Source organism: Nesoenas mayeri, assembly GCF_963082525.1.
Source record: "Nesoenas mayeri genome assembly, chromosome: 23".
NCBI lineage: Eukaryota > Metazoa > Chordata > Aves > Columbiformes > Columbidae > Nesoenas > Nesoenas mayeri.
In genome coordinates, this window is record NC_137574.1 from 3,100,039 (window position 1) to 3,125,429 (window position 25,391).

General features: G+C 47.3%; 2 protein-coding genes across 4 annotated transcripts; one reads left to right on the forward strand and one right to left on the reverse strand.

Moving 5' to 3' along the window:
* Positions 1–4,182: 4,182 nt before the first annotated feature.
* On the reverse strand, positions 4,183–8,685 carry YOD1 (YOD1 deubiquitinase). Its single transcript, XM_080358181.1, has 2 exons — positions 8,433–8,685; positions 4,183–7,668 (listed from the first exon to the last, which is right to left on the reverse strand). Exons 1-2 carry the CDS (start codon positions 8,638–8,640, stop codon positions 6,962–6,964), a joined length of 915 nt encoding a protein of 304 aa, XP_080214307.1. The 5' UTR covers positions 8,641–8,685; the 3' UTR covers positions 4,183–6,961.
* Positions 8,686–8,904: 219 nt separating this feature from the next.
* On the forward strand, positions 8,905–23,881 carry PFKFB2 (6-phosphofructo-2-kinase/fructose-2,6-biphosphatase 2). Of its 3 annotated transcripts, XM_080358319.1 has the most exons (14): positions 8,905–8,983; positions 9,694–9,819; positions 9,934–10,030; positions 10,443–10,509; positions 10,667–10,741; positions 10,855–10,911; positions 11,386–11,510; positions 11,872–12,079; positions 12,267–12,413; positions 12,971–13,075; positions 13,698–13,827; positions 14,797–14,859; positions 15,380–15,453; positions 16,992–17,449. In XM_080358319.1, exons 1-14 carry the CDS (start codon positions 8,908–8,910, stop codon positions 17,250–17,252), a joined length of 1,611 nt encoding a protein of 536 aa, XP_080214445.1. In that variant the 5' UTR covers positions 8,905–8,907; the 3' UTR covers positions 17,253–17,449. The 3 variants fall into 3 exon arrangements, with proteins under 3 accessions (XP_080214445.1, XP_080214446.1, XP_080214444.1); XM_080358320.1 differs by lacking the exons at positions 8,905–8,983; positions 16,992–17,449 and adding an exon at positions 20,881–23,881 and having other exon boundaries at positions 9,072–9,819; XM_080358318.1 differs by lacking the exon at positions 8,905–8,983 and having other exon boundaries at positions 9,072–9,819.
* The last annotated feature ends 1,510 nt before the right edge of the window (positions 23,882–25,391 follow it).

Consider the following 25,391-nt stretch of genomic DNA (forward strand, 5'->3'; position numbering starts at 1 on the left):
TTACTGCTTAAATCATATTTCAGTAAGTGGTGGGTTTGGAACAGCAACACTCTTGATTCTTTGAATTTGGATAACTTTATAGCTAGAGCTTCTACTCGTCAGAAAGCAGACATGCCATCTGAGTTTGGGGGTAGCCTGCAGAGTTTTGCTGTTCACCTGCATATTTGCAATGTGGAATATGAGTCTGTTTCCAAGCAGCTCGGCTGGGATTGCTGCAATGCTCCTCGCTGCCTGCTGCACCAATTCGGGAGAGCAAAAGGCTCCTGGGGATGCCAAAGTCTTGCTCAGACTTGATGCCCACAGCTGGAGCAGCTGTCAGAGCCAAATCCTTGGTGCAAGGCAGCAGCCTGGCCTGGATCTAATTAGGGGTCTCCACAGAGCTGATTTCTCCATGAGGATGAGGATGCCCACCGTTAGCAGCTCATCAGAAGAAATCATTTGCCCTCTTTCTAACAGCATTTTCAGGACCAGAAAGCGGCTGCCCAAGGTTTTGTACACAGCTTGCAGGGAAGCAAAGTCCAGCCCGGAGCTCGTCCCATGCTGGAGAGGATCTACGCAGAAACAACAAGTTCATTTTCCTGCCTTCTCGTTCTCTGATGCGATTATGGCTCTAACGCACTTATCCGACTTGGGAAAGAGGAAAAATCAGTGTTGAAAAAAATCCCAGTGTTTATGATTCAGGAGGATTTTACAGTTCTGCTTGAACAACGTGGCAGTTCAGCCACAAACTAAGCTATGACCGAGCGTTAACATTCAAAGATGTGGTACTTGAAAAGCTCTTTCCCAGTGGTATATATCTTCCCCCACTAAAAAAGCGCTTTTAGAAGCAGCTATTTTTTAAATCTAAAATAAAAGGCCAGCTTGTGCAGCTTTTGTCACAGCTGCCATAACTGTCCTTTACAAAGCTCGCTGAGCCCTCAAACATCAAAGAGGTGCTGGGTAGCAATTAATGCTAATTGCTTTATATGAGGAGGCTACTTTCTTTTAAGCCCAAGACTACTACAAGCAACTCTACCACTGCTCTCCAGCAATGTTAAAGAACCTCGGTCAGTTTTGCTGTGTAAAGCAGAGGAGCTGTAATGCCTCCACCAGCAAAGAGCTTTATCCTGGCCAGCTTGACACAACAAAAACAAAGCAAAACCCCCTTTGCAGGTCCCATCTCAGCAGCTTCTGCTCTGCAGCAGGACGGGTCCCACCCTGGGGTGAAAGGAGACTTTGGCAGCAGATCTGCAGTTCCTCCTATTTAAACAAGTAAATCAAGTGCACGGAGCATTTGCCTGAGCTTTTGGTCTCCCCAGCTTTCCTCCCGCTGCTGTCCCATCCATCTTCGTTGCTGCTGCCTCCTGTGCCACCTCCACCACATTTTCCCCTTGCCAAGCAAAGCCCGTCCGTAGCCCCATGGATGCCCAGAGCCCCGTGTCCCCCCCAGACAGAGACACCCAGCCCCTCACCCACAGCCCGTTCAGCAGGAAAAGGACAGAAAGCAAAAGACAAGAAGGAATAGAGATTATTATTATTATAATATTCTTTTCTTTTTTACCAGTTCGTCTGTCGTTCCACGCTGCCCAAGTCCTTGTCCCAGCCGTGCCTACCCCAGGACTTCTTTACTTTTCCAGGCTAACCAAACAGAGCCGGGTTACACATTAACTCACCTTCCCAGCGGAGATAAGGCTGCGTGGGTGCTGGCAGATCCGTGCTCACAGCTGAGACCCTGGCCCCTCACCTGCAGCACTGAGAGAAACACATCTGCACCCCCGCTCCGGGCTGGGGTCACAGCACGGCCGAGCCCCTAAAACAGCTTCATATTCTGACCTGAAGCAGCTGGGTCTCTGCGTCCCGTGCTCTCCGGCAGCCCTGCCCAAGCAGTTTTGCTCCAAGTTGCAGAGGCGCAGGGTGCTGGGGAGGCTGCGGGCAGCTGGGCTCGGTACCACCCAGCTCGCTCACTTCCCTGCTCAAGCTGATGGCCTCTGATGTCCTCGCACGGGTTTCGCTCCTTAATCCGCCAGCCTGTTCTGCCGCATTGCTGCTCGCTGACACGCCGGGGAGCCCAACGCGCAGCCCTGACCAAAGCGCTTTTGTACGTAGTAATTAAGTCCTTTCGCTGGGTGTTTGCAGCGGGTGCTGCTGAAGGCATCACCCCCACGACAGGTTTATTCTCTTTGGTGGTTTTGTGCACGAGGTCCCTCAGCTCAGGGTAAGACCTGGTTCCTTCTTGGCTCTAAAAGCAGATTGTTGCTGGGACGGGTATATACGTGCATATCACCAAAGTTATCCCAAGAGACTGAAAGTTTGCCACCTGTAAGGAGATTCTTGTAAAGATGGGGAAAAAGCTGTTTTAGAAGCAGCTGGAAGAACTGCAGTGACTTGTTATTGCCCTGACTTTGAGCTCTCCTATTCAAATCAGAGTTTTTCTCTCTGATAATGCTTAGGCCACTGTTCCCCCCTACACCGACCCACAGCATAGACTTGTATCTGCTCTGCAAGGTGTTCCTCACTGGATTACTATAAATATCCCAGCGGAAACCCTGCAGCGAACTTCCAGAACTGATGCAGCCACTAGATTCAGTCAAGTTTTTGTGTTTAAATGATTTCTTTTTTAGGAGAAGAAGGAGGTTGTGTTGCAATGTGTGTTCCCTGTTACACAGAACAGGGAAGTGGAACCAGGGGTTATTTAAAGCCATGGAAGGATGGAAGGAAAGCAGAAGAGCCCCAGCTGTGCCCTGTTACAAAGGGAACATGTGCTGAGGAGTAAATCAAACAACTGGAGGTTCCTGGAGCCCCAACCAGCCTGTGCAGAGCTAAGAGATGTGGCAGCACAAGGGCTTAAATCTCAGCAATAAAGCAGGTAGAATTGTTATCTGCAGGGCTCTGCCTAACTCAGGAAAACGTCATGATTTATTAAGAGAAGTCTTGAGCTTCTGTGAATCACATGCACGGACAGAACCTGTTCTTTTCCCACATTCCTCTTCCTCCAACGAATATAAATAGCGACAACCCAAAATAAAGCGTGATTTCACATAGACGGCATGAAGTATATGCAAGTAGTGGAGTGATGCAGAGAAAACTCCACAATGCCGTGAAAGGACTTTGGCATGTTAACAGACCTGTCGTGCCTCGCCCTGTTCACAAACAAAAGAACAGAAGTGATTCAGTCCTGGCCCCGAAGGAAACGCATCCGTGCGGCGTCACCGATAAGATACCTGTCCAGGTAATGACATTTATTTGACTCTGGGGGGACTGTTGGACACTTTCCTTAGACCAAATTGTGTGTACAGTACGTATGCTGACAAATCACTTATGAAAAATACTAGGGAGTTAATGCCTAGTGTTACACAGCAGTTTAGAGAAATAAATCTTAATATGGCTGGGAGCTAAGCAAGGAAAGCTATTTATTATCCCTGTTTTGTAGAAAAGAGGTAGAGAAGCGCGGTGATGCGTTTCCATAGCTTGGTGAGCATTAACTCCACATCAGCAATGAGGAGGCGGCTCTCAAGGTATAATACAGTTCCCCAACGTTTTCCCCAAGGCTCTAATTAAAAGTAATAGAGAAGGACACTGCAATCTCAGACAACCTGGTTTTGTTGACTCCCCTATCGCGTTCTTTTGTCTCCTCAGACTAAGAGGATGGAAAAATATTGATTTCAGCCCATTCTAAGTGATTTTATTCTGCAAAAGCAGAATAGCAGTTCTACAGCTGGCCACATAGTTTGATTTAAAACACAGACAGGCATTTCATTTGTGTGATTAAGAGCTGTAATTCTCCAAATAGCAAGATGAAAACTTTTTTGTTCCTCTTAGCCAAGAGTTTGTAAAACTCTTTGTAAAATATGGTCATGAAAGGGCAGGCAATTAGTTCATTAGGCTCTTCTTTAATTAAAGGAATTTAGTGAAGCAGCCAGCCTGGAACCAGGAAACCAGAATTCTTTATTTAATTCAAGCTCCAGAACAGAGTTCCCAAAATCTGTTGGTAAACGCAGATTGGTAAAACAATCCCAACAACCCGGCTTTTAATGTGATTTATTTGTAATTGCAGTAGCCAGGGCCTGTTTATTCCCTGCGCTCTGTGCTGAAGCACTCAGCGAGGAAATGAGGGCTCATTTCAAATGGGAATAAGAGGATGGGGATTTACATACAGGCTTTGAGGACTGGGATTGGACAGGTGACACTTCCTGCACCCCCTCTGCTCCAAAATATCTGTAACACCTTGATGTACAATTAATAGCAGTTCAATGTAAGCGCTATTCGTGATGTTCAGTTCATTTTATACCAGGATGCCATTTTTTGATACTTCGGTAATTGTATCAGATGCTGGTAAAAAGTTATGTAAAAGAAAAAGGCAAAACAGAAAAGAAAAACAAAACAAAAACCTAACAGTTACATTTAGGAAAAAAATGGAATCATACTTTAAATGTACCTGTATCTCACATTTTAAATAATGTAGATACTGTTTGGGACAGTTAGGAGAATCCCACAAGGTCTTCCAGCTCACAGGTTACGTGTCCTTTGAATGAGTTTGTCAGCATGTAACAGCACCAGCTTTTACACAGATGAATTACAGCAGGTCAGTTGATGTTATTTAACCAAAGAGATTTTATTTTCTAGGCAACGAAAGAAAACATCCAAGCAGTGATATTGACACATCTCCCTCAAACGGAACTGGTTCTCTGTTAGCAGATTCCCAATGCAAACATGATATGGCAAAGCTAAACACTCTGGATTAAATAAAGCTAAGTTTTAAAATACTGCAACTGAGGAATACCAAAAAAAATACTTCTACACGCTTTCAGAAATCCATCCGGGATACAAAGCTAAAAATCAAAGTGTTGCTCCCCAAAAGGCGATGCGTTTGCAAACGCGGCAGACAATAAATAGGTATCTTCCACTTCACCCGAGGGCAGTCGCCTTGTCCACCTCTCTGAGGTAGCTATTGAGTCCGTTTTACAGATGGCAAAGGGTGAGGAGCAGCTCCTTGTCTGAGGGGTCTCACCATTCAGCGTGAGAGCTGAGAATACAAGGTAGGATTGACAGTTTCTTGGTCTCAGACAGTATTTCATCTCAAGTAGTTCAAACACAGTGTAATCTTCAAGTTCCTTTGACCTGGCAGGTATTTCTTTAGGTTTATAAGCATCGGTTTTAATGGTTTTGTTTGGTTTTTGTCTCTTTTTTTGTTGTTTTTATTCTCTCCTAATGATAGGCTAAAAGTAAGGCGGGGTTTAACACTGGAAGCTAAGTGTCTATTCCTATAGGTAACTCCCAACAGTGCTAACGTGTGTTTTAATACTGAGTTAAAAAGAAACGTGGTCCATAGTGCTCTTAGTGATCCTATTCTTTATACTTAATTATTCACGTCTCAATTCGGCAAAGCACTTCTGTAATTGTGTTCCTTCTTCAGTAAGACCCTCCTGTATTTCAAGGTCCAACTGGGAGCCTCTGTTGAGAACTTCAGTGAAACGCGCTTTTTATAGAAAAGATGATTTTGCTGCACCAGGAGGCCTTTAAAACTAGATCTTGGATGCCACTTGGAACGCAGGTTTATTTCTGCCTCAGTCCAAAGACGCACATTCTTGCTCCCCAGTTGTAAAAGTGCAAGGAAGGTAACTCGAAACAGAGCAACAGAAGAACAGCAGGCTCAGAATATTTTAAAATTCAATTCAACAAATGTGTGGCAGGCATTTCAAAGGAAAATAAACAAAAATCCCTTTCAGTAATATGCACCTTTACAGCACCTTTTAAAAGACCTCAAAAGCACTTGCTGTTAAGCCTCACAACCCCGCTGTGAGGTGTTAAGATTTATTAAACCCATTTCAACTTCCCTTATTCTGAACAGTACCAGAAGTAGGGCAGTTTACGCAGCTTATTCTGTTCTGGAAATTAAGCTGCACCCTTCATTATCAAAATTAAAGTGTTGCTACTGAACAGTCATCGCTGACAAATCCAACACATTAAGGCAGATGAAGAAACTTCAAGCCTCCCTTCCGGGTTAGCGCTCTGTCCTTCTGAAAAGGGCAAAACTTTTAACCAGCAAAGAGTGAGAACTATACCTTAAAGTGCGAATATACAGTATTCGGAATCTGGTACAGCTTAGTAACACTGTGGCTGCGAAATCGGCTATACCCAAGTCAAGTCTGCTTAAATGTATTTAACAGATGCAAATCAAGTCACTTCCCTAACTACTATATTTCCCTCTTGCCAGAATTTCGGACAGTATTATGAAGAAGAATCCCAAGTATTTCAAGAAACATGCCTATGTTCTGATGCAGTGTTAACACGGGGGTTGGATAGTTATTTTTCAAGCAACTAAAAACTACCTACAGAGTATTAATAAGTTTATTCCACACTTCACCATCTACTTGTTAATTTAAAGGCTACCTTAAAGCTTAGAGGCCATTTCTTTCTCTACAGCCACGACTTCACACAAACAATCCACTCTATTTCAGATGGTAACATACTATAGGGCAGCTTTGAGCGACTCTTTCCATTAAAAATTGTGCACTGAGTGAGCAGTTTCCCCTGCAAGAACTGCTTGTATGTGCAGAGTCCAATTCTTAGTGTAAGTAACGCTGACACGTGTGTTTCCCAAACTCTTAGATTAAGTTAATTACCCTGAAAACATAATACAGAGAGATTAATTCAGCAACTTAGAGACTAGAGTTTAAACTAGTGTTGAACGAGCCTAGTTTTAAGTTGGCTCAGATCACATACACAAAGAGATTTTAGAAATCAGGTTTTAGCTGCCAGTGTATACCACTATACTATAAATTAGCATGTGAGACGCTACCCATTTCAAATCCATTGGGAAGGTCGCTAAGTGTAACAAACCTGTGCGTCTTGGCCGTCATGAAGTTAATACGCTTTTCAAGCTTTGTGAACGGAATTTTATGATTACATACAGCTTATCAGGAAATCCAGAATTTTATTCCGGATTGGTGAGGTAGTCGATGTAACCATCCTCATGCAGGTATCACACTTCTCCGAAGTTGGTGTGTCCGGTCTCCTTGGCATGTTCTCTGGCTTCCACTTGGCCGGTTAGTCCCTTCTGGCACACCATGCATCTCAGCGTAAAGTGATTCACATCGGTGAACTGCCTCTTCCGTCTGGCTTCATCCGCCAACTCCAGCGCTTGTGCGAGAACAACATCATCAGTTGTGGAGAAAATGGTCTGGGGAGGAATGTCCGAGTCGAGGATTTTGCGCTCGAGCGGATCGTAATGAATCCCGTCGTAAATTAAAAGCACCCGCTTCGTGTAACCGGCATCTTCCCCAAAACGGTCGATTCTGACTGTCTGCGTGTCCACCACACAGATTTCGCACTGGTAAAATTTGGATAAAATGGACACTTCGATGGCTCCTCCCCAAGTCTCTTCTCTTCTGATCCAGTCACAATACTCCCTGTTTGTTTTCCCTAGAACTGCCTCACAGTAAGATTCAGGATCACTTGCTACTATCTGGGCTATGAGGCTGCGCATCTCTGGAGCGCAGGCTGGGTCGTAAACACCTCCCTCCACCACATAGTAGATGCTGGTGAAGAGACAGGAGTTATCCGCTGGAACAACCCTCCTGGCCAGCACAGGCACGGCTTCCCTCACAGAGTTGGGCATCGTTCTTTTGGCGACTACGGGCGAGTCAGTCTTGGGTTTGGATGTGTCCTCTTCAACTATGAGAGTATCGCCTGGCAAAGAGAGAAGGAGGAAGAATTGTGAGAAATACGGAGATGGGAGTTCACGGAATCCCAGAATGTCAGGGATTGGAAGGGACCTGGAAAGCTCATCCAGTGCAATCCCCCCATGGAGCAGGAACACCCAGATGAGGTTACACAGGAAGGTGTCCAGGCGGGTTGGAATGTCTGCAGAGAAGGAGACTCCACAACCCCCTGGGCAGCCTGGGCCAGGCTCTGCCACCTGCACTGGAAAGAAATTTCTTCTCATATTTAAGTGGAACCTCTTGTGTTCCAGTTTGTATCCATTGCCCCTTGTTAAAGGTGATGCTCCTAAAACAGAACGACGTGGCTGCGTTGTTATTATTAAGGATGGCGTTGTTATTATTAAGGATGGCATTGTTATTATTAAGCATGGCATTGTTATTATTAAGGATCGCATTCGCTTTCCTGATGGAAAATAGAAACTGCCAAAACAGCCGGTAGCACCACAACCCACTGGGTGTAGCCAGTGGGCTCTGCTGTACTCACCTGCTGGGTCCCTGTCCCCATCCAGCCCCCGGGAGCCCCGCCGTTCTGCCTCCGCACCCCGGGATGTGGCCAAACTCCCCACGGGCGAGCAGGAGCCACCCGCAGCCGCCCCGGGAAGAGGAACCGGTTGGGGATGGGCGTGCTTTGCCACAGCGTCTTCTAATTAAGGTACTTACACCCCGCAGGGCAGCGGAGGCTACAAAACGCCGGTGCCCGCCCCCCCGCACCGCGCAGGCCCCGACTCTCACCCGAGTGGATGCCGAGGTCTCCGAGCCGCCGCTCGCCATCGCTGAGGTCCAGGCTCCGCGGCGGGAAGCCGAGCAGGAGGCGCTGGGCCGGGATGGGGACGCCGGTGAGGGCGGCCAGGGCGGTCTGCATGTCGCGGAGGCGGGAGTGTGCGGTGAGGCCGGGCAGCGGGTGCGTCCCGCTCCGGGCCTTGCAGCGCAGCCGCAGCATCCTCGGCGCGGCCGCGGCCGCCGCCGCCGCCTCCCCACCAAACGCCCTCCACTTCCGCTTCCGGCCCGCCGCTCCCGCCCAGCTCTCGCGAGACCACCCGCCGCGACGCATCATTGGCTGCTGAGCGCCGGGGTGTGACCAATCAAAGAGGCGACCGCGGGTCTCGTTTGCATAGCGGGGCCCGCCCGTGACGCAGTCCCGTGTCGCCGGGGTGTGATTTGCATATGATTTGCATGTGATTTGCATGTGGCGCGGCGGCGTGGAGCCATGTCGGCGGCGCCCCGGCACGGCGGCCCCGGCTGGGGCAGGGCCGGAGCCCTGCGCGGCGGCGAGAAGAAATGCTGTGAGTACCCCCGGCACGGGGAGGGAGGCGGGAATGCGCATTTAATACTTAAGATTTTTTTTTGTTTAAATTATATAGATTTCGGGGGATAACGCTGCTCGTGCCGCTTAAAAACACGCGCGTCTTCCTCAACGCGTGTTTCCATCCCGCGCGAGGACGCGCTGTCCGTGCCCGTCGCGGTGCCGTCCCGAGTGGACGCGCCGCTTCTCCCGTTCCGCCCGTGCCCGGCGCCGCTCCCCCCGTCGTTCTCATTTTTGTAACTTTTGGACGCTGCACTCACCCCCCTGGCTCCTTTGTCCCCCAAATCTGCCTTTTCCCGGGCATTTTCCAAGCTCCCTTTAACAGCTTTTTGAGCGAACGTGACCGTTTTGTTAAAAACATCTTTCTTGTGCCCTTGACAGCTCCTGCCCCATCGGTAAATATTTTTACCGCTAAAAGATGCACATTAGTCCCATTAGGCAGAGCGGGTGCACCGTTGCTAATCTGCCTCATTAGCTAGCACCCAGGAGATGGGCCAGCCAGAGGTTAATTAGCTGCGAGGACATGATAGCAAGCCCGTTATGAGATGCATGGTGGCCGTCTGTCCGTCCGGGACAAGAGGCAGCTCTGCAGCAGGGATGGTTTTGCGTGGGGGCTTGTGAGTTGCTCTGTGATGCTGCTGATGCTCCTGGGTTGCTGGGTTTTTTGTTTCTTTTATTTTCCCTTTTCAGCATGGGCTTCCTACATGACCAACTCCCCGACACTGATCGTGATGATCGGCTTGCCCGCGCGCGGCAAGACCTACGTGTCCAAGAAGCTCACCCGCTACCTCAACTGGATTGGGGTGCCCACCAAAGGTACATGCGGGGGGATCCCCGGTATGGGGACAGCTCAGCCCTTTGCAGAAAACACTGTGAGATCTCCCTGCAAAATGCCACGAGTCTCACACCCATGCTTTTCTGTGTGCAAAGTGTTTAATTTAGGAGTATATCGCCGGGAAGCGGTGAAGTCGTACAAGTCCTATGACTTCTTCAGGCACGATAACAAAGAAGCCATGGAAATCCGCAAGTAAGTCGGCATCCGGGGGCTGAACCGATCCGCGGTGGTCTGGTTAGTCTCGGGTCTTGGCAGGCTCCTGTGTTTGAATGCAAAATAACATTTAATGCCTGTGAAACCAGGGGAGGAGGTAGCGCAGCCCGTGTGGGGATCCTGCCAGAGGGGCTGTACGTGGGAGTTTTGTCATTGACTTTGGGCTGACACAAAGAATAGGGGCTGCAAACACTTATCAGTGAATAAGATACAAAGTAGGTTGTAGATACAGATGTCTTATAGCCTCCACAGAGCCTCTGTGGCTCCTGGAAAGATGCAGGGCTGGGTGCTCCATGGGCAGAGAGAGGGTGTTTAAATCTCTGCCTGGTGATTCTGAAGCTTTGCAGTCTGAACACTTTACATCCGCTCTAATACACATTTCTCTCCACAGACGATGTGCCTTAGTGGCTCTAGAAGATGTGAAGGCTTATCTCTTGGAGGAATGCGGGCAAATAGCTGTAAGACTTTTCTGGCCTAAATGTGGTTTTATTACACATCAGGGTAGTTCAGAGCTTCCCAGGGTGTTTGGGCACCCGATGATAATCCCAAGTGATTTGGGGCTGGTTTAAAAGCTTTAGATAAACTTGCTCATTGCTACTTACTCTCTTCTTGTAGGTGTTTGATGCGACCAACACAACTCGAGAAAGGCGGGACCTGATCTTAAATTTTGCTAAAGAAAATGCTTTCAAGGTAGCGCTTCTACGTTTAACATGTAGTTGGAGTTGCTGCACCAAGGGGCTTTATTGCTCCCTTGGGCGGGAGTTCTTGACTCTCTGAAACATCCTCCCTTGCCTTCTTTGTAGGTGTTTTTTGTGGAGTCCGTCTGTGACGATCCAGAAGTCATCGCTGCCAATATCCTGGTGCGTTTTCCAGGCTGGGCTGCCAGCGCTGGCTGCTCGGTGCAAGGTCACCCGCGGCGATAGCTCACAGGAATGCCTGCAAATGCCTGGCTCTTGGGTTTCACCTTGGAAATGAGCAGCTAAGGCTTGCAGGTTTATAAAAGCTAAAGGCACGGTTAGTTATTTGAGAACGTGGAAACCAAATGGAGCTGAGAAGTGTTTGACCTTGAAGCGCATTCTCTTTGTCAAGGGAAGACAGGCAGCGAGTGGCTTGCGGGGACAGCTAAAAGCAGCCAGCTGTGTCTGTCGCGGGGCCAAGGACTTCAGAGCCTTCAGAGTTGCCCTTTGTTTCCTCTCCAGGAGCAGGTTTTTCCACAGGGCAGCGTTAAACAATGCACGTTTGTTTCAGAAGGGCAGAATAATGTTATTCAGTGTTGCTTTTGCTCCCTGTCGAGTTTGCTTAACTCTCACAAAGCGCCGCTGTCTGTTGCGCAGGAGGTGAAAGTTTCCAGCCCCGACTACCCAGAGAGAAACAGGGAGAACGTGATGGATGATTTTCTGAAGAGGATAGAGTGCTACAAGGTCACTTACCAGCCTCTTGATCCCGACGCGTATGACAAGTAAGCAAAGCCCTGGGGTACGTTTTGTCCTTGCACACATGAGCTGCTTTGCTTTGTCACTTCTGTTCTCCGGCTCAGGATGCTGCAACGCGTCAGCTGCAGCCTCTGCTCCCCCAAAGCCCAATTTGCTCGTGTGAAGGTGATATCCTCACGTCCCAAGTGAAAGAAAGGATTTTTCTGTAGTGTAATGCAGCTCCTTGTTTAAGCACAGCAGTATGGGGTCTGTTCTGTCTACTGGAGCGACCCTGTGGTAGTGCCGATGCCTTTACTAGAGGATAAATAGCTAGATTACACCCGCAGATGCACATGCTTCATGTTTAAAACCAGTCGTGTGGGTGTTCTTATTTTATGTTGACTCCAGAGATCTTTCCTTCATTAAAGTGATCAATGTGGGACAGCGGTTCCTAGTAAACAGAGTCCAGGATTACATCCAGAGTAAAATCGTCTATTACCTAATGAACATTCATGTCCAGCCGCGTACCATCTACCTTTGCCGACACGGTGAGAGTGAATATAACCTTGTTGGCAAGATTGGTGGGGATTCTGGTCTGTCGCCGCGCGGGAAGCAGGTACGTGTTTGGCAGCACCCCGGTTGCTGTATTTGTCCCGTGTCGTGCGAGCAGCGGCAGAGCCGGGTTCTGCATCCGACCCCTGCCCGGGGCAGCTGGATCTTGCTGCGACAGCCTTTGAAATGATGCTTTGAACGGTGGCGGCAGCTCCTGCTCCCTCCCGACCTCCCCCCGGTTTGTTTTGCAGTTTGCTCAGGCGCTGAAGAAGTTCATCGAGGAGCAGGAGATTGTTGACCTGAAGGTGTGGACGAGCCAGCTGAAGAGGACGATCCAGACGGCCGAGTCCCTGGGGGTCACGTATGAGCAATGGAAGATTCTCAACGAGATCGACGCGGTGAGTGGAACACTGATTGGAGCTTTTAGCTTTCCTAGACGGAAAAATCATGTTTAAAGACAGATTCACCGTGATAAATCTGATTATTTCCTGTTGATTTATATCTATGTCTACACGTAATATACCCCAGCTGTCATCGTGAGGTTTAGGATGGTTTGGGACAGGGCTGATGAGGACTGGAGCTGTGAGATGTTGCTCTCAGCTGGTGTTGAGAAAGAAAATACCACTGAACATCCCTGTTGTTTGTCACTCTGTCTGTAACACCAGCCTGGGTGGACACGGGTTGCTGCTCCTGCTCTAATTCAAAAGAAATTGTGGAGTTGTTGCTGTGGAAATGATCGCTTGTTTTTACCCTGGCAAAGGGGTTTGAAACAAAACCAAAAGCCTATTTTTCAAACCATCCTGGACGTGTGGTGCACAAGTGCTGAGTACGTGACTGTGTCAGATACACCTCAAATTTGTGTCACATAAAGGGATTTCTGATTTTCTTTTTGTTTTTCGCATTGTTGTGCCTCTGTCGAAACAAAGTGGAGTGTAACAGGTTCTTTTTCTCTCAGGGGGTGTGTGAAGAAATGACCTACGCGGAAATTGAAGCCAAGTACCCAGATGAGTTTGCCCTGAGGGATCAAGAGAAATATCTTTATCGCTATCCCGGAGGAGAGGTGAAGGCCCTTAAGAGATAACAATAAGATACAGTAAACATAAATACATATATGCAGAATGGAAGCACTTAAGTTTAACTTTTTCTGCCAGTACTTGTATGAGAAACTGAAAATACTAGGATACTCAGTTCTACCTTAAATTAAAGGTTGATTTCCTTTATTGTGGTGTGCAAATTATGCCTTTTGGTCATTAATTGGGTCATTTGCTGAGTTCCTTGATGCTCTGATACAGGGGGTTTGTGCATTGTGCTGCTTTGACCAAGGCCTGAACTGTCACTATGAAAAAACATCTTGGAAAGGAAACAGTTGGGGGTGTGAGATGAAGTCATTTCTGGTTTTACTTCACAACCTTCTTGAAATACATCATTTACTATTTTATTTGTTTTTCTGACTGCACTTGTTAAGAGTTACCAGTAACCTGGATCCTCCTGCAATCTGAGTGTTGCTGACATTAAATTTCACCTTCTGTTTTTCACCTTTTTTTTCCCCCCTGTATTTACCAGATTTTTCCGTAACTTGTGCATTTTCATACTTTAACTGATATTTTCCTGTGCTAATTACTACTTCTGCTTTAAGCCTCTGTTTACAAATCCCCTTGTAAAAGTCCTGTCTTGTTTTTCAGTCCTACCAGGACTTGGTCCAGCGCTTGGAACCGGTAATTATGGAGCTAGAACGTCAAGGCAACGTCCTCGTTATCTCCCACCAGGCGGTTATGAGGTGCCTGTTGGCTTATTTTCTCGACAAGAGTGCAGGTACAAAAATAAACACCTGATGTTAAGGGCTGGCTTCTCTCTCTGCTTCCTTTGCAGAGTATTTGGGAGAGTGGCTTGTAATTGCTGTTTTGATTTTTCCACAATGGAAGAACTGTGTAAAATAAGGAAAAATAAAGAAAACGTTTCTGAAACGCTTTAACCATTGCAGCAGTGCAGGGAGCTTCGCGAGGAGCTTGCTTTGTGAGAAATGCACATGCGTGTGCTGCTGGGTTTCTGCTCAGCTCTTGTTTCTGGAGCTGTTTCCACCAGTAGCAATGACATAATATCGAGGAGATGATATTTTTAACATAAAGTAGTAGTTTTCCGCTGCATCGGTTCCCTACGGAGGATTTGCAGTAGTGCTGCATCTCAGTGAGATGCTGATCCCTTGCATGGCAGGCTGGTCCAAGTCTGCTGCATTATTGAACTCCAGTTTAAACTCAAGTTTAAAGCTACTTTATTAAACTCTAAAAGTTCATCAGACTCCAGTACCACTCACTAGTCAAGCTAGTGAGCTCTTAGTCAAGCTAGTGAGCTCTTAGTCAAGTAAGCTAGTGAACTCTTAGTCAAGCTAGTGAACTCAGTCAAGTTGATGTCAAATTTCTAGTACAGTCAATAAACTTGATTTCAAGGTAATAAACTTTCAGTCAAGTTAATGTCAAACTTCTAGCACAGTCAAACTTTATTTCAAGATAATAAGCTTGAAATAAAGTTGATAAACTTCAAAGTTAAGAAACTTTTAACAAAGTTTGAAGTAAAACTCGCTGGGCTGTTGCTGCGCTGCTTTCCCTCTATGGGGGTTTCTGCCTTGGCAATGCTGGGGACTGTCCCAGTTGGGGGGTCTGGGGGTCCGGGGTGGGGGGCACAAGCATCCAGTGTTTGATGTGAAAGGTCCTATTTTTGTAGCCTGGGGGGTTGGGATGGGTGGTCGTGGCCATAACCCCCAACTGACACCCCTGTCTGCCCCAGACGAGCTGCCCTACCTGCGCTGCCCCCTCCACACCATGCTCAAGCTCACGCCTGTTGCATACGGTAAATATTGCCTTTTATTCTTTCTATTTCCTCCTCTGGATTGTGTTGGTGTGTGGCACCAGCCGGACTTGCTGTAAATATCTTTAATTTATATTAAAATCCAGCTCTGGAGAGTGGGAAAGTTTTGGGGAGGCATGTGTGGGCGCAGGGGGGTTCTGCTGTGGTCTCTCTTAAATAAGCGATGATTGTGGATTTGCCCTATTGCTGAAGCCCATTTGTGCCTCCAAACTTGGATTCAGCTCTGGGGTGCAGCAAGTTTAATATAGTTTTTCTATATAAACCTGTAGTTGGCATAATACACGGCTGCAATTTTGCCATGAAGGTCAAAGCCAGAAAGTAGCTAAAGTGTCAAATTCTGCTAGTAGGGTGAGCTGTTTATTTATGAGCTATTTTATTTAAAAAAAAAAAAATATAACACATTTATTCCTGCTCGCTTTCCATGCTGTTTTCAGTATTTAAAAAAGAAGATTTTCAATATATTAACTTCCCTTATATAAACTTTTCTTCCTTTTGGGTAAAGGTTGTAAAGTGGAGACGATTACCCTGGACGTGGAAGCCGTGAACACTCACCGTGACAAACCCTCTCTCAACTCAGTAAGTACTGCTGTGCAGCTTTTTCCTTGTTCAGAAAGAAGTGGCTAAACTGAAACACGCTTAAATACCTGCTAGAAATAGCCATTTGCTTCCAGTGACCAGACAGACTTCAGAAGTAATCCCCAAAAGCACAATTAATTATAGACTGAATTAATGTGCTTCCCAAGCCAGAGGGGAGAAGGAGAATGGGCACATTTAGGATCTATATGTTTTAAATTCCAGGTCTCAGTTTTGCAGTGAAGTTTTGGTCGGCGATGCTCATTTGCGTTAATTGCCATCATTTCAACAAGGCTTGCTAAAAATGTTGGAGGTGAATTTTTCTCGGTGTCTTAGTGAGGTTTCTCTTTCTAAAGCTGCAATCAGGGGCTGGTTCTTGAAGGCTCATGCTGAGTTTTCTGCCCTTTGGGAGGAATGGAGGATTTTTCCTTTTCTCTGCAGATTTCACGTGCCTTTTCCAAGTATTTGGTGCAGGGCAAGACTGTGGTTTCCCTAAACTTTGTATATATCGGAGCGAAAGGAGATGGCTCCAATTGACCCCTTTTGCTGTGGGTATTTTCTGAGCACAGTAGTGGGAATGCTGCAGATTTTGGCTTTATATATGAAATCCCATCTCTGCCATGACTTAAATAACAAGCCACCTACCTTGTTCAGCAAAGCACTTACCTACATGCTACATCTGCAGAAGCTGCTGCCTTTTTAGGTGTTTGCTTTTGCAGACGCTGTTGTGCAGAAGGACTGAGCTGTCAGAGGATGCCATTAGTGATCACCTGCAATTAACTCCCCCAATTAAAGAGCACAAAGCAACTCTCCACTTTCCCGGCTCATGGCAAATCTAAGTGTATTGCATTTTAATTTTTGGGGCGTACATTTAGGCTTTTAGCTGCCTCTCATCGCTATATTGGCTGATTGCCTGGGATAAGGGTTATTTTTGTGTCCCTGTGCCGAGGGACCATAAACAAGGGTTGGAGAACTTGGAACCTGCATCTTGTGGCCGGAGGGTTTGCGGAACTAAATCCAGCTTGACTGCGAAATGCTAAACTTGAGGAGATTGGGCAAGATTTTGGGGGCTGGTCCCATTCTGGTGGTTTCCAGTCGGGTATCTATCTATTTATTGTGACCTCTGTGCGATGTCCGCGTTGGGATGGTTGTTGCCCACTCTGCGAAGCTGGAGGTTCTTTGTGTTCTGTGCTTTCCATGGGCAACACGTCCACTTTGCAGGAGATGAAACACAAAGACGGGAAGGTTTTCTATTTGATTATTTTCCTGTAAATTGCTTGCAGGGAGGAAAAATAAAGGAAAATAAATTAAAAATAAAAAACCAAAGCCACCTAAGCCAAAAAAAATCCCAGAGGGAAGTAAAAGTGCTGAAAAAGCAGAATTTTTCCGCAGACTCTGTGCTAGACGAGCTGACGGAGCGGGTCATTTCCCACCCCCAGAAAGGCACGGAGTGATGTGGGGATGCCTGAGGTGTGTGTGATGTGGTTTTAAACTCTGGTTCACCTTTCCATTCCTTGCGATAACGCTGCGCCTGGGATCAGAGCAACCCCCGCACCAGCCAAAGCCCCGTAAGGATGAGAAGAAACAGCTTTACGCCGCGGGCCAGCGCAGACGCGGTCGAGCGCCCGCGACATCACAGCGTTGGGAGCCAACCTCTCGACCCACTGGGGTTTGTCCCATCCCTGGGAGCTCGAGATGGGACCGAGCGGCCGCAGCTGCAAGTTGGTGTCCAGGTGGTACCTTCCCTGTGCTCCCCCGTCCCCACCATCAGCTCTGAAATGCAGATCTCCCCAGGGCCTTGAACAGCGTCTCTGTTCCTGCGTGAAAATCGTTATGGGTTAGATTCCCTTAAAACAAACAAAAAACCAGAACGACAAAAAAACCCCAAAACCTGAAAACAAAACAAAACACCAAAACAAAAAAACAGCAGCAAAAGTCACCCCATTAAACTAGAATTGTGGTACCAGAGGCTTGAAACATCAGGCTCCATGCAGGCGGGTTTTGGTCAGTGTAATAGGGTTAATTCTGGGTGATATCGTGCTTTCTCAATTGCAAAGAGTCACAAACACCCACTTTGTTCAGATTTGATACCCCAGCACAGAGCGACTGGGTTGGGAATCTTTGCGTCCGTGATTTTCTCGGTGCCTGTTTCCCTGCAGATCCCAATGTCAGCAGCTTATGGAACAAAGTTTGGGCTCTTTGGGTACCCAAATTCAAGCAGCTTGGGTGCTTTGTGTTTCTTTTAGCTTAGAAGCGCGTAGGTCCTCAGATGCAAAGCCCCTGTTTGTTTCTTTGCTCATTTGAAATCGTTTCTCTGCTAAACCAGGAGTTTTTCTGCGCCTGCTGCTCAGGGTGTGTGCTGGGCTCTTGTGCAGGGATGGCACCATTAACAGAGCCGTTTAAAAATCAGTTAGCCTTGGAGGAGGCATCTGGGCATCACAGCACATGATGTCCATGTCTTGTGTCATCTGCTGTGATACAAACCTGTCCTGACCTCCCTAACATGACATCTTTTGGGGTTGCTTCACTTCTTTCTTTGTTTTGCTGCTTTTACTATTTTTCAATCTCCTTTAAAATGCGCTACAAGCTATCCTGTGCTGTTTCTCTTTTTCCTTTGCAGCCTCAAGGGGGAAATGCTTGCCTGTGAGTACCACTGACACAGCTTGTGTGTGCTCGCTTTGGGGTTAGTAAGTAGGACTTCTCTTGATTCATGTTGCATGGAAGCTACTTTGAGGGAAGACAAACGTGGAGCAGAAGGAAGTCTTGCTGTAGAAATAACTTGTCGTTAAGGGGGGGGATGGAATATGATACCAGGCTGAGCCCAGAGGCTCCAGCTGGGCTTACTGGTGCCTCCAGCTGGGCTTATTGGTGTCTCGTGGTGGTGCTGGCTGCTTGCAAAAGTGCGTTTCACCCCGAGCTCACTCCATCCCTGGTCCCTCATCCATCTCCTCTCCCAGGATGAGATGTGATGATGTTACTGATTGCAGGGCTTTTGCAGGAGCCATTGGATCGTAGCCTGGATGGGAGCGGTGCTGCCCAGCCCCTGTTCCCAATGATTTGAGGGGTCTGGGTGGGTTTACCAGGTGTTTGGTGAAGGAACCTTGTTGTGGGGGTGGTGGTTGTCACCGCATCCTCACCCTCATGTCCCCTCAGAGGCATCTTTGGGGGCGAAGAGAGCAGGACGCTAAGGGGAGAACATGTCCTTGTCTGTCCCCCCTCTGCAGGGAGCCAGCAGCCAGTGTCACCTGCGAGACCTCGGTGTCCCTCCCGGCCCCCGAGTGACAGGCTGGGCGCAGAGATGCCCTCGCTTTGCCGCGTCCTGCTCTGCCGGTGGCCATGGCAGACCCTGCCGCGACCCCTCGCTTGGCTTCTCGGGTGTTTCGCCTCCTGCGCTACACACAACGCTGGTGTTTTTTGTGTTGTAAAGAGTGTTTTATTTGCAGTTTTGTTGTTCTATCTCTGGGATCAGCTGTATTGCACAGCCATGGGATGGCACCCGTGTCGCATCCTCCGGGAGGTGCCACGTTTGTCCCTGTGTGCCGGGGTGACAGCAGCACTCGACTGCTCCCTTGGGAGCATGGGGACCTCCCTCTGCTGGGGAGCACCCAAGGGCGAGCTCAGAGGTGACATGCGCTGCGTCCTCGGAGGCTTTGCGCTGCTGGGGTTGTTGCTGACCTGCTCTTGCTCTCAGCAAAGCTCTGCTCCCTCCTTACCTCTGCCCTGGGCCTTTGGGCAAATCCCCTCGCTCCTGCTGCTCTGGCATCAAAGGGAGAGCTGGGCTTGGCCTGAAGAAAGTAAAGCGGTGGCTGGTTCTGCTTCCAGGTGACAAGCGTTAGGAGAGGACGTGGGTTTGGGTGGTCCCCGCGGCAATGGGGCGCAGGTCCCACTGCTGGAGGATGCTGCTCATCTCTTCCCGGCAAGGAGGGCACAGCTCCTGCCTCTGCCATTCCTCCAGGCCATGGAAACTCCTGCTTGAATGTATTTGGCCATTCGAATGTGTCGGTTTTGACTTTAATTGCACTTTGTCCTTGAGGTGAAACTCAATGAGACTGCTCTGTCTTTCTCCATCACCGGTATTTACGCACATGTCGTAGGATACAAAGGTATGTGCTTGACCCCGAAGTGACGTGCCTCAGTCTCCTATTCTATAGTTTGTGATTGCATTCTTAATAATGCTGCAGAGTTTTCTTACTGGCAAAGCAGCATGACTGTCCCAAAGCCGCCAAAGCGCACAAAGCACAAATATTGCTGTAGAGCATCTCCCAGTCACGATGGTTGATTGGGGAATGGTCCAGCTGGTAGCAATGCAAAAAGGGGGAGTTTCTCCCCAAATTGCCCATCTCCCTGGGTTTCAGAGGTCTTAATGTTGAAGATGAGGGGAGAAGGATAAAAAATCTGAGCTGGGGAAGCTTGTGATAAATCGTTGTTCCTATACTGATTCATATTTAATTTAGAATCAAATTGGAGGAAGATTATCCATGGGCTAAAAATCAAAGCCTTGCCCCTTTGGATTTGCCTTTACTCTGAGCCAAAAGGAGTTGTGTGTTTAAAAAATGAATGTATATGCCAGCTTTGCAAAATTACTTTTCTAATGCTGTGCTTCAAGTGTTTCTTTTCCCTCTGCATTTAAACAAATAACACAGACTTCCCAGGAGGGTTTGCAGATAAATGAAGGTAACTTGGTCCAATAGCTTCAATTCCAATACAGATCTTGCTTCTTCGTGCTGGCGTTTTGCTTGAGAAAGTCGCATGTGAGCAGTTATTACGGATTATCGCTGTCTGATGATGGTTCCTTTAAGCGTCATTGTCGGGAAAGATGTTTAGAGAGGAAGATGTTTAGACTTTTTATTTGTTTTTTTTAAATTGAAAATAGAAATACATAAGGTCTGGATTTCCTGACTGTTGGATTTTAAGTGTTGGTGCCTACCGTTAATTGTCAGTAAATTGGCTCGTGGAGCCCCGCAGAGAATTTTCTGTGCTCCGAGACTTTGCATGAACAGCAGCTGTAGGAAATCCTGGCTGTCCGCTTTGAACTTGTGTGATTCTGCATTTCTAAATACATATCAATAACCCATTTGTACTGAGCTGAGTGCGTTCATCTCGCCTGTTGGACCCTCGGTGAGGCAGTGGAAGGAGTTTTATCAAACCTAGATGTATTTATTGTGGCTAATATACAACATGATGATTGTAATGTTTTTTATGTTTGTCCTGGAAGTGTATTTTCCTATGGAGAAGATAAATAAAAGCGAGTAACCCTGTATAACCAGCCTGCTTCATTATTGCCATCCTTTGAGACAACCCAGTAAAGCTGAGCTTGCATGGTCTCGGGCTCAGACCGGGAAACCCTTTTGCGTGGAGCTTTGCAAGAGGTTAAAGGATGATGCAAACTTGCCCTGTGTATAACCTGTACTGTTTATCTCTTCTTTGTAGAGGATGGCCGATTTAACGGTGTAGAGGTTTGCGCTCATCTGGGATGCAGCTGGGATTGCCACGGCTGGGGCGAGCATCCCCGGAGCACAGTGACCCGCGCGCCCCTTTGGCCGGTACTTTCCTCCGAAATGTGTTTTTTAGAGTCCGTCTTTCCTTTCTGAACGCTGAACCCTCTGTCGATGAGGTTGGAGAAAGCTTATTATGGAGATTTTTCAACCTGCTTTTTAATACATGTGAGCTAATGTATCCGTGGGCTTTCTGGCTGTTAAAATAGTGCCCTATGTCTTTCCTCTTGGTTAGATGGCAAAATTAACCGCAGTGTATGTGAGGATGAAATGATCACATCCACACTTGCTGCAGCAGCTTTTCTTTGGAAGACATTGTATCAGACCAAATCCTCAAGTTTTTATTTAACTGTTAACCATTTTCAAGTTAAAATGCAGTTGTTGTGTTATTTAACCAGAGCTCCCGGTATCATTTGACTTTACTTTTTGCTCCTGCTGATTTGAATCCCCCGATCGGAGCCTTTTCCTTTGCTCTGGGAAGGCTTTTTGCACAAGGTGCAACACGAGGCACTGGTCAGGTCAGCAAACCCTGCTCAACATCTCCTATGAGAGCCAAAAAGGAATAAAAGCTCCTACGCTGGGAATGATTTTATCTATTATATCAAAGATGAGAGCGCCGCTTTGCTTGGGGTCTGGGAACAGCTGGGCCACATGTGCAGGGTTTGCAAAAAGCTCTTGATTTTTACCAGTTGTCTTTGTAACGTACCAAATTTTAGACCCGCAACGAGTTTTTAAACTTGCCTATAAATAAGCTGTGAACATAACTGAGGTATAATGCTGCCTTTAATATAGAGTTTAAGCTGCTTTGGTATGTAGTGCATAGAGGGTGCAGCTCGTGTGATGGCTGCATGTTACTTAAATCTCCTGCTGAGGTGTGGGGGAAGCAACACCCCAAATTTACAGTTTCCTCCCATGAGTCTTGACTTATATTTTGCCCAACTCCATTTTACCGCACTCCTCCTGTTCTTGCACTAAGGGCAAAAATCCTCAGGCTGGGTAAAGAAAGGAGCGTTTAGGTACAAAGCAGGAGGCTGTTCTGGACCTGCTGTTTCCAGGGACTCCAGCATTTATATGCACAACTTCTGGGGCCCTGGTTGCGTGTTTTAAATGTATAAATGAATGTTGACCATACCCACCATAGGTGTCTGTGCCCTGGCTTTGGCTGCAGAGGAGCTTGAGGTTTACCTGGGGATTTTGAGCTCAAACCCTGTTGTTTTAAACACTCCCAGAGCTTTAATTTAAGCTGAGATAGATAGCCCATGATCAAGGCCCAGGTTCTAATCTTAAACCTTTAGGATTTATGTGGAGCAGAAGCGTGTTGATCCAAAGCAATTGCACCGTGGAGGGAAGGAGGAAATTCAGTGGGTGAGAAACTGAGTTTCATTAGTGTTTTGCTCCTTGGGCTGTTCCCATTGGGGCGGCGGTTTGCTGCAAGAGCACCACTGGCTGCTCTTTGCTTTTACATGTTCCAGTGCTTAGAAATAAGCCAGAAAAAATAATAAAAGGAAGGAAAAACAAAGTTGAAGGAAGATTTATAGCCTGTTGAGTGGTAATTTTCGCTGTCGCTCTCCAGTAATGCTCTAAACGCACAAATTTGCAGCGCATTGGGCTGGCTGCTCCTACCAAGAAACCTGCTCTGCAGGGTAAAAGGAGTAGAAACGTACTGTAGGATGTTTACGCATACTATGCTGTAATTACTTGCTAAAGAGTTAATTATATTTGTATCATTGGGCAGTTAATGGTTGTAGGGAGACAAGAATATGTATTTTTTTACCTGCCAAGATTCATGAATGTAGCTGCTAATATGTTGGCGGTCATAATGTTGTTAATCACTGCTAAAAATCAGGTCTGCGGTTTTGGATCACTGACTGTGGGTCTGTTGTTCCTATCGAGTGGGTCCTTGTTTTTGGGCTGTTGGGTGGTGGGATGGAGCCTCTCAGCCTCGGTGCTTAATTAAAGCCTAACTATTGCCTTTTCCTCCTGTATCTTTAACTTGGCAAAGGTGTAAATACAGACACAAAGGGTGTCTAGAGCAGAGCAGCAGCGGATTTGTGGTCGGCATCATTGCTGCGTGGGTTAATGGGGATGTGGCAGGTCCTGCTGGGCTGGGGTGATGCGAGGGACCCCAAAGGGGCTGGCGGGTCCCTGTGCCAGGCATTTCCTTGAAATCACCTGATTTACTTGGCATCGTGCTTGCAAATACTCCAGAATAAACACCGATTGCACAACGTGCCCATGCTCGTGCTGTCAGAGCAGAGCTGGGTGGGTGGAAGGGGTGAATTTATGGGGTTCGGTGCCTTTGAGTGGGTTTTTTTTCTGTGTTTCCCTAAGTTTGGGTCCATCTGTTGCTAGCACAGAGGTGGTGGTGCCTGCTGTCCCCTCCAGTGAGTGGTGGTCACCCATGGGACCTGCATCACGGTCCAGGGACCCATCTGTGTTATGGGTCATTTTAGAGAAAAATGATTGCTTGGGCAAAATCCCTCCTATCTCTGCTGCCCATGATGGGGAAAATTGGAAAGCGAGGGAAAAGGCTTCAAAGCAGGCTGGGTAGCTTGACTGTGTGTACACTGGCTGTGACGTTGGAGCTGTCACCTCTCTGTAAGGCGTCCCCTTCCCGGAGCTGGGCGGTGGGTGACGGGGAAGCCAAAGAGCATCCTTGGTTGGAGCAACATCGCTGCCAGGAACCGCCTGCCCCGGGGTATGTCCCAAATGTCACCCGTATCCTCTTCTGAAGGTGCCACCTCCACCTTTCCTGCTGCTCCTCTGTCTCTGAACACTCTTTGCAAACCACGTCTCTGTATTTAGTGTTTGCTCGGATGGATGCTGCTTGCCATTTTGCTGTGTTAATGCTTTCTAAGTTTTCATTTTTAGGTTTAAAAAATGCCACGTGGGTAAACTTGTGCTGTATGTTGTGTACTCTGTGAGGTTGAGCCTAAATATCCCATGAGCTTTTATTTACAATAAAAAGATTTTAAAAAATCTAGATCTAGTTTCCTCTGTTATTTTTCCATTATTGTTTGTTGTAACTATCTGTTGTGTGTTGGTTTTGTGAGATGATGGTGAATTCAGGGAGCTCGTGGAAGGTGTTTGGAGGGTCTGCAGGGGAGGGCAGGTGTCCCTGGCTTTTGGGAGTTGGGCTGGAAATGGTGAATCCTGCACCCTGGAGCTGCTGTTCCCCTTCCCTCATCAATTTAAAGGGTGTTCTTCTTGGAGCTTTTGGAATTCAAATTTTCAGGTTTTCTGTGGAGCTGTTATGGTAGGAACAGTTTGGTTTGGTTTTATAGCAAGTCTCTTTTCCTAGGAGGAGAAAAAAGGTCAAGAGGAACAACTGGTGTGACTGGTTTCCAGCATCTGCAGCTGGAAAACAGCTGGTCCCGAAGGGACTCGCCAGCCTCAGCCTGAATAGAAGCGACCTTGGATGTGGTCAAGGAAATCCCCTTTTATCCCATTTATTCTGCTGCAAGCTGTGGGCTGAGGAAGCCTTAGGGATGCTAAATAACCTCTGGGGTGCCTGTGGGGGAGCTGCTGATTTTTCCAGCACATAAATCAACTTGTTCTGAGTCATCTGGGGCAAAAAAAATAATAGAAAGTTTGTGTTTGAGATTAACTGGATTCTTGTAAATATTTAGTAGAGATCAGTGCCTGCTTGGGAGTGATGAGGTTGTTGTGGCAAGCCCCTGCTCGTGGGGCGAGGACAGGCAGCCTTTTACTGTGTGTTACAGGGTAAGAAATAAATCCCTTTCATTGCATTTTGGCATGGACTCAGGTAAGCTTCAGAAAGGTGATATATCCTGCTCAATATTCGAATGTGGTACATTTTTCCGGCAAAAAAAACCCCTCTCAGATTTGGCAGGACAAAGCAGCACCTGCGAGAAGCCCAACCCAGGGTTAAAAGGGCCATTGCCGGGTTCCTGATGGTGATTCGAGCCTGGATGATGCTGCGCAGCCAAAGTGCAAAAGAAGCAAAGAGTCACAACTTCTGCAGAACTCATGTTACTGGAAAATGACCCCAGATTTGGGAAGAGCTTTCTACGAGATGAAAAGCAGCTGGATTTCCATCATGGACCCGGAGCGCTCAGCTCTGTGTGCTGCTCAGCTCCAGCTGGTGCTGCTTGCATGGGATTAAGGTGAAGAAACCAAAGGTTTTGGAGGTCAGAAGAGATGAGTTCGTAGTTGACATGCCCCAGTGTGGAACAGTCCTCTTGAGGAGTCTACCCCGGTGGAATGGGCAGCGTGCTGCTCACCAAGGATTGTTTCAGCAAAGAGTTGGCAGCTCCACACAGAAAGCAAACAATTTCAACATCGGCTTGGGTTGCATTCAGTTTTTCTAGTGTTTCACTTTGTGGGTTGAATAAACTACTTCCTTCTCGCTCAGAGGTGGAGTTAATGATTTATGGGTCAACTGGCACAACTCTGGTTTTCTGCAGAATTCGACTTTTCCGCGTG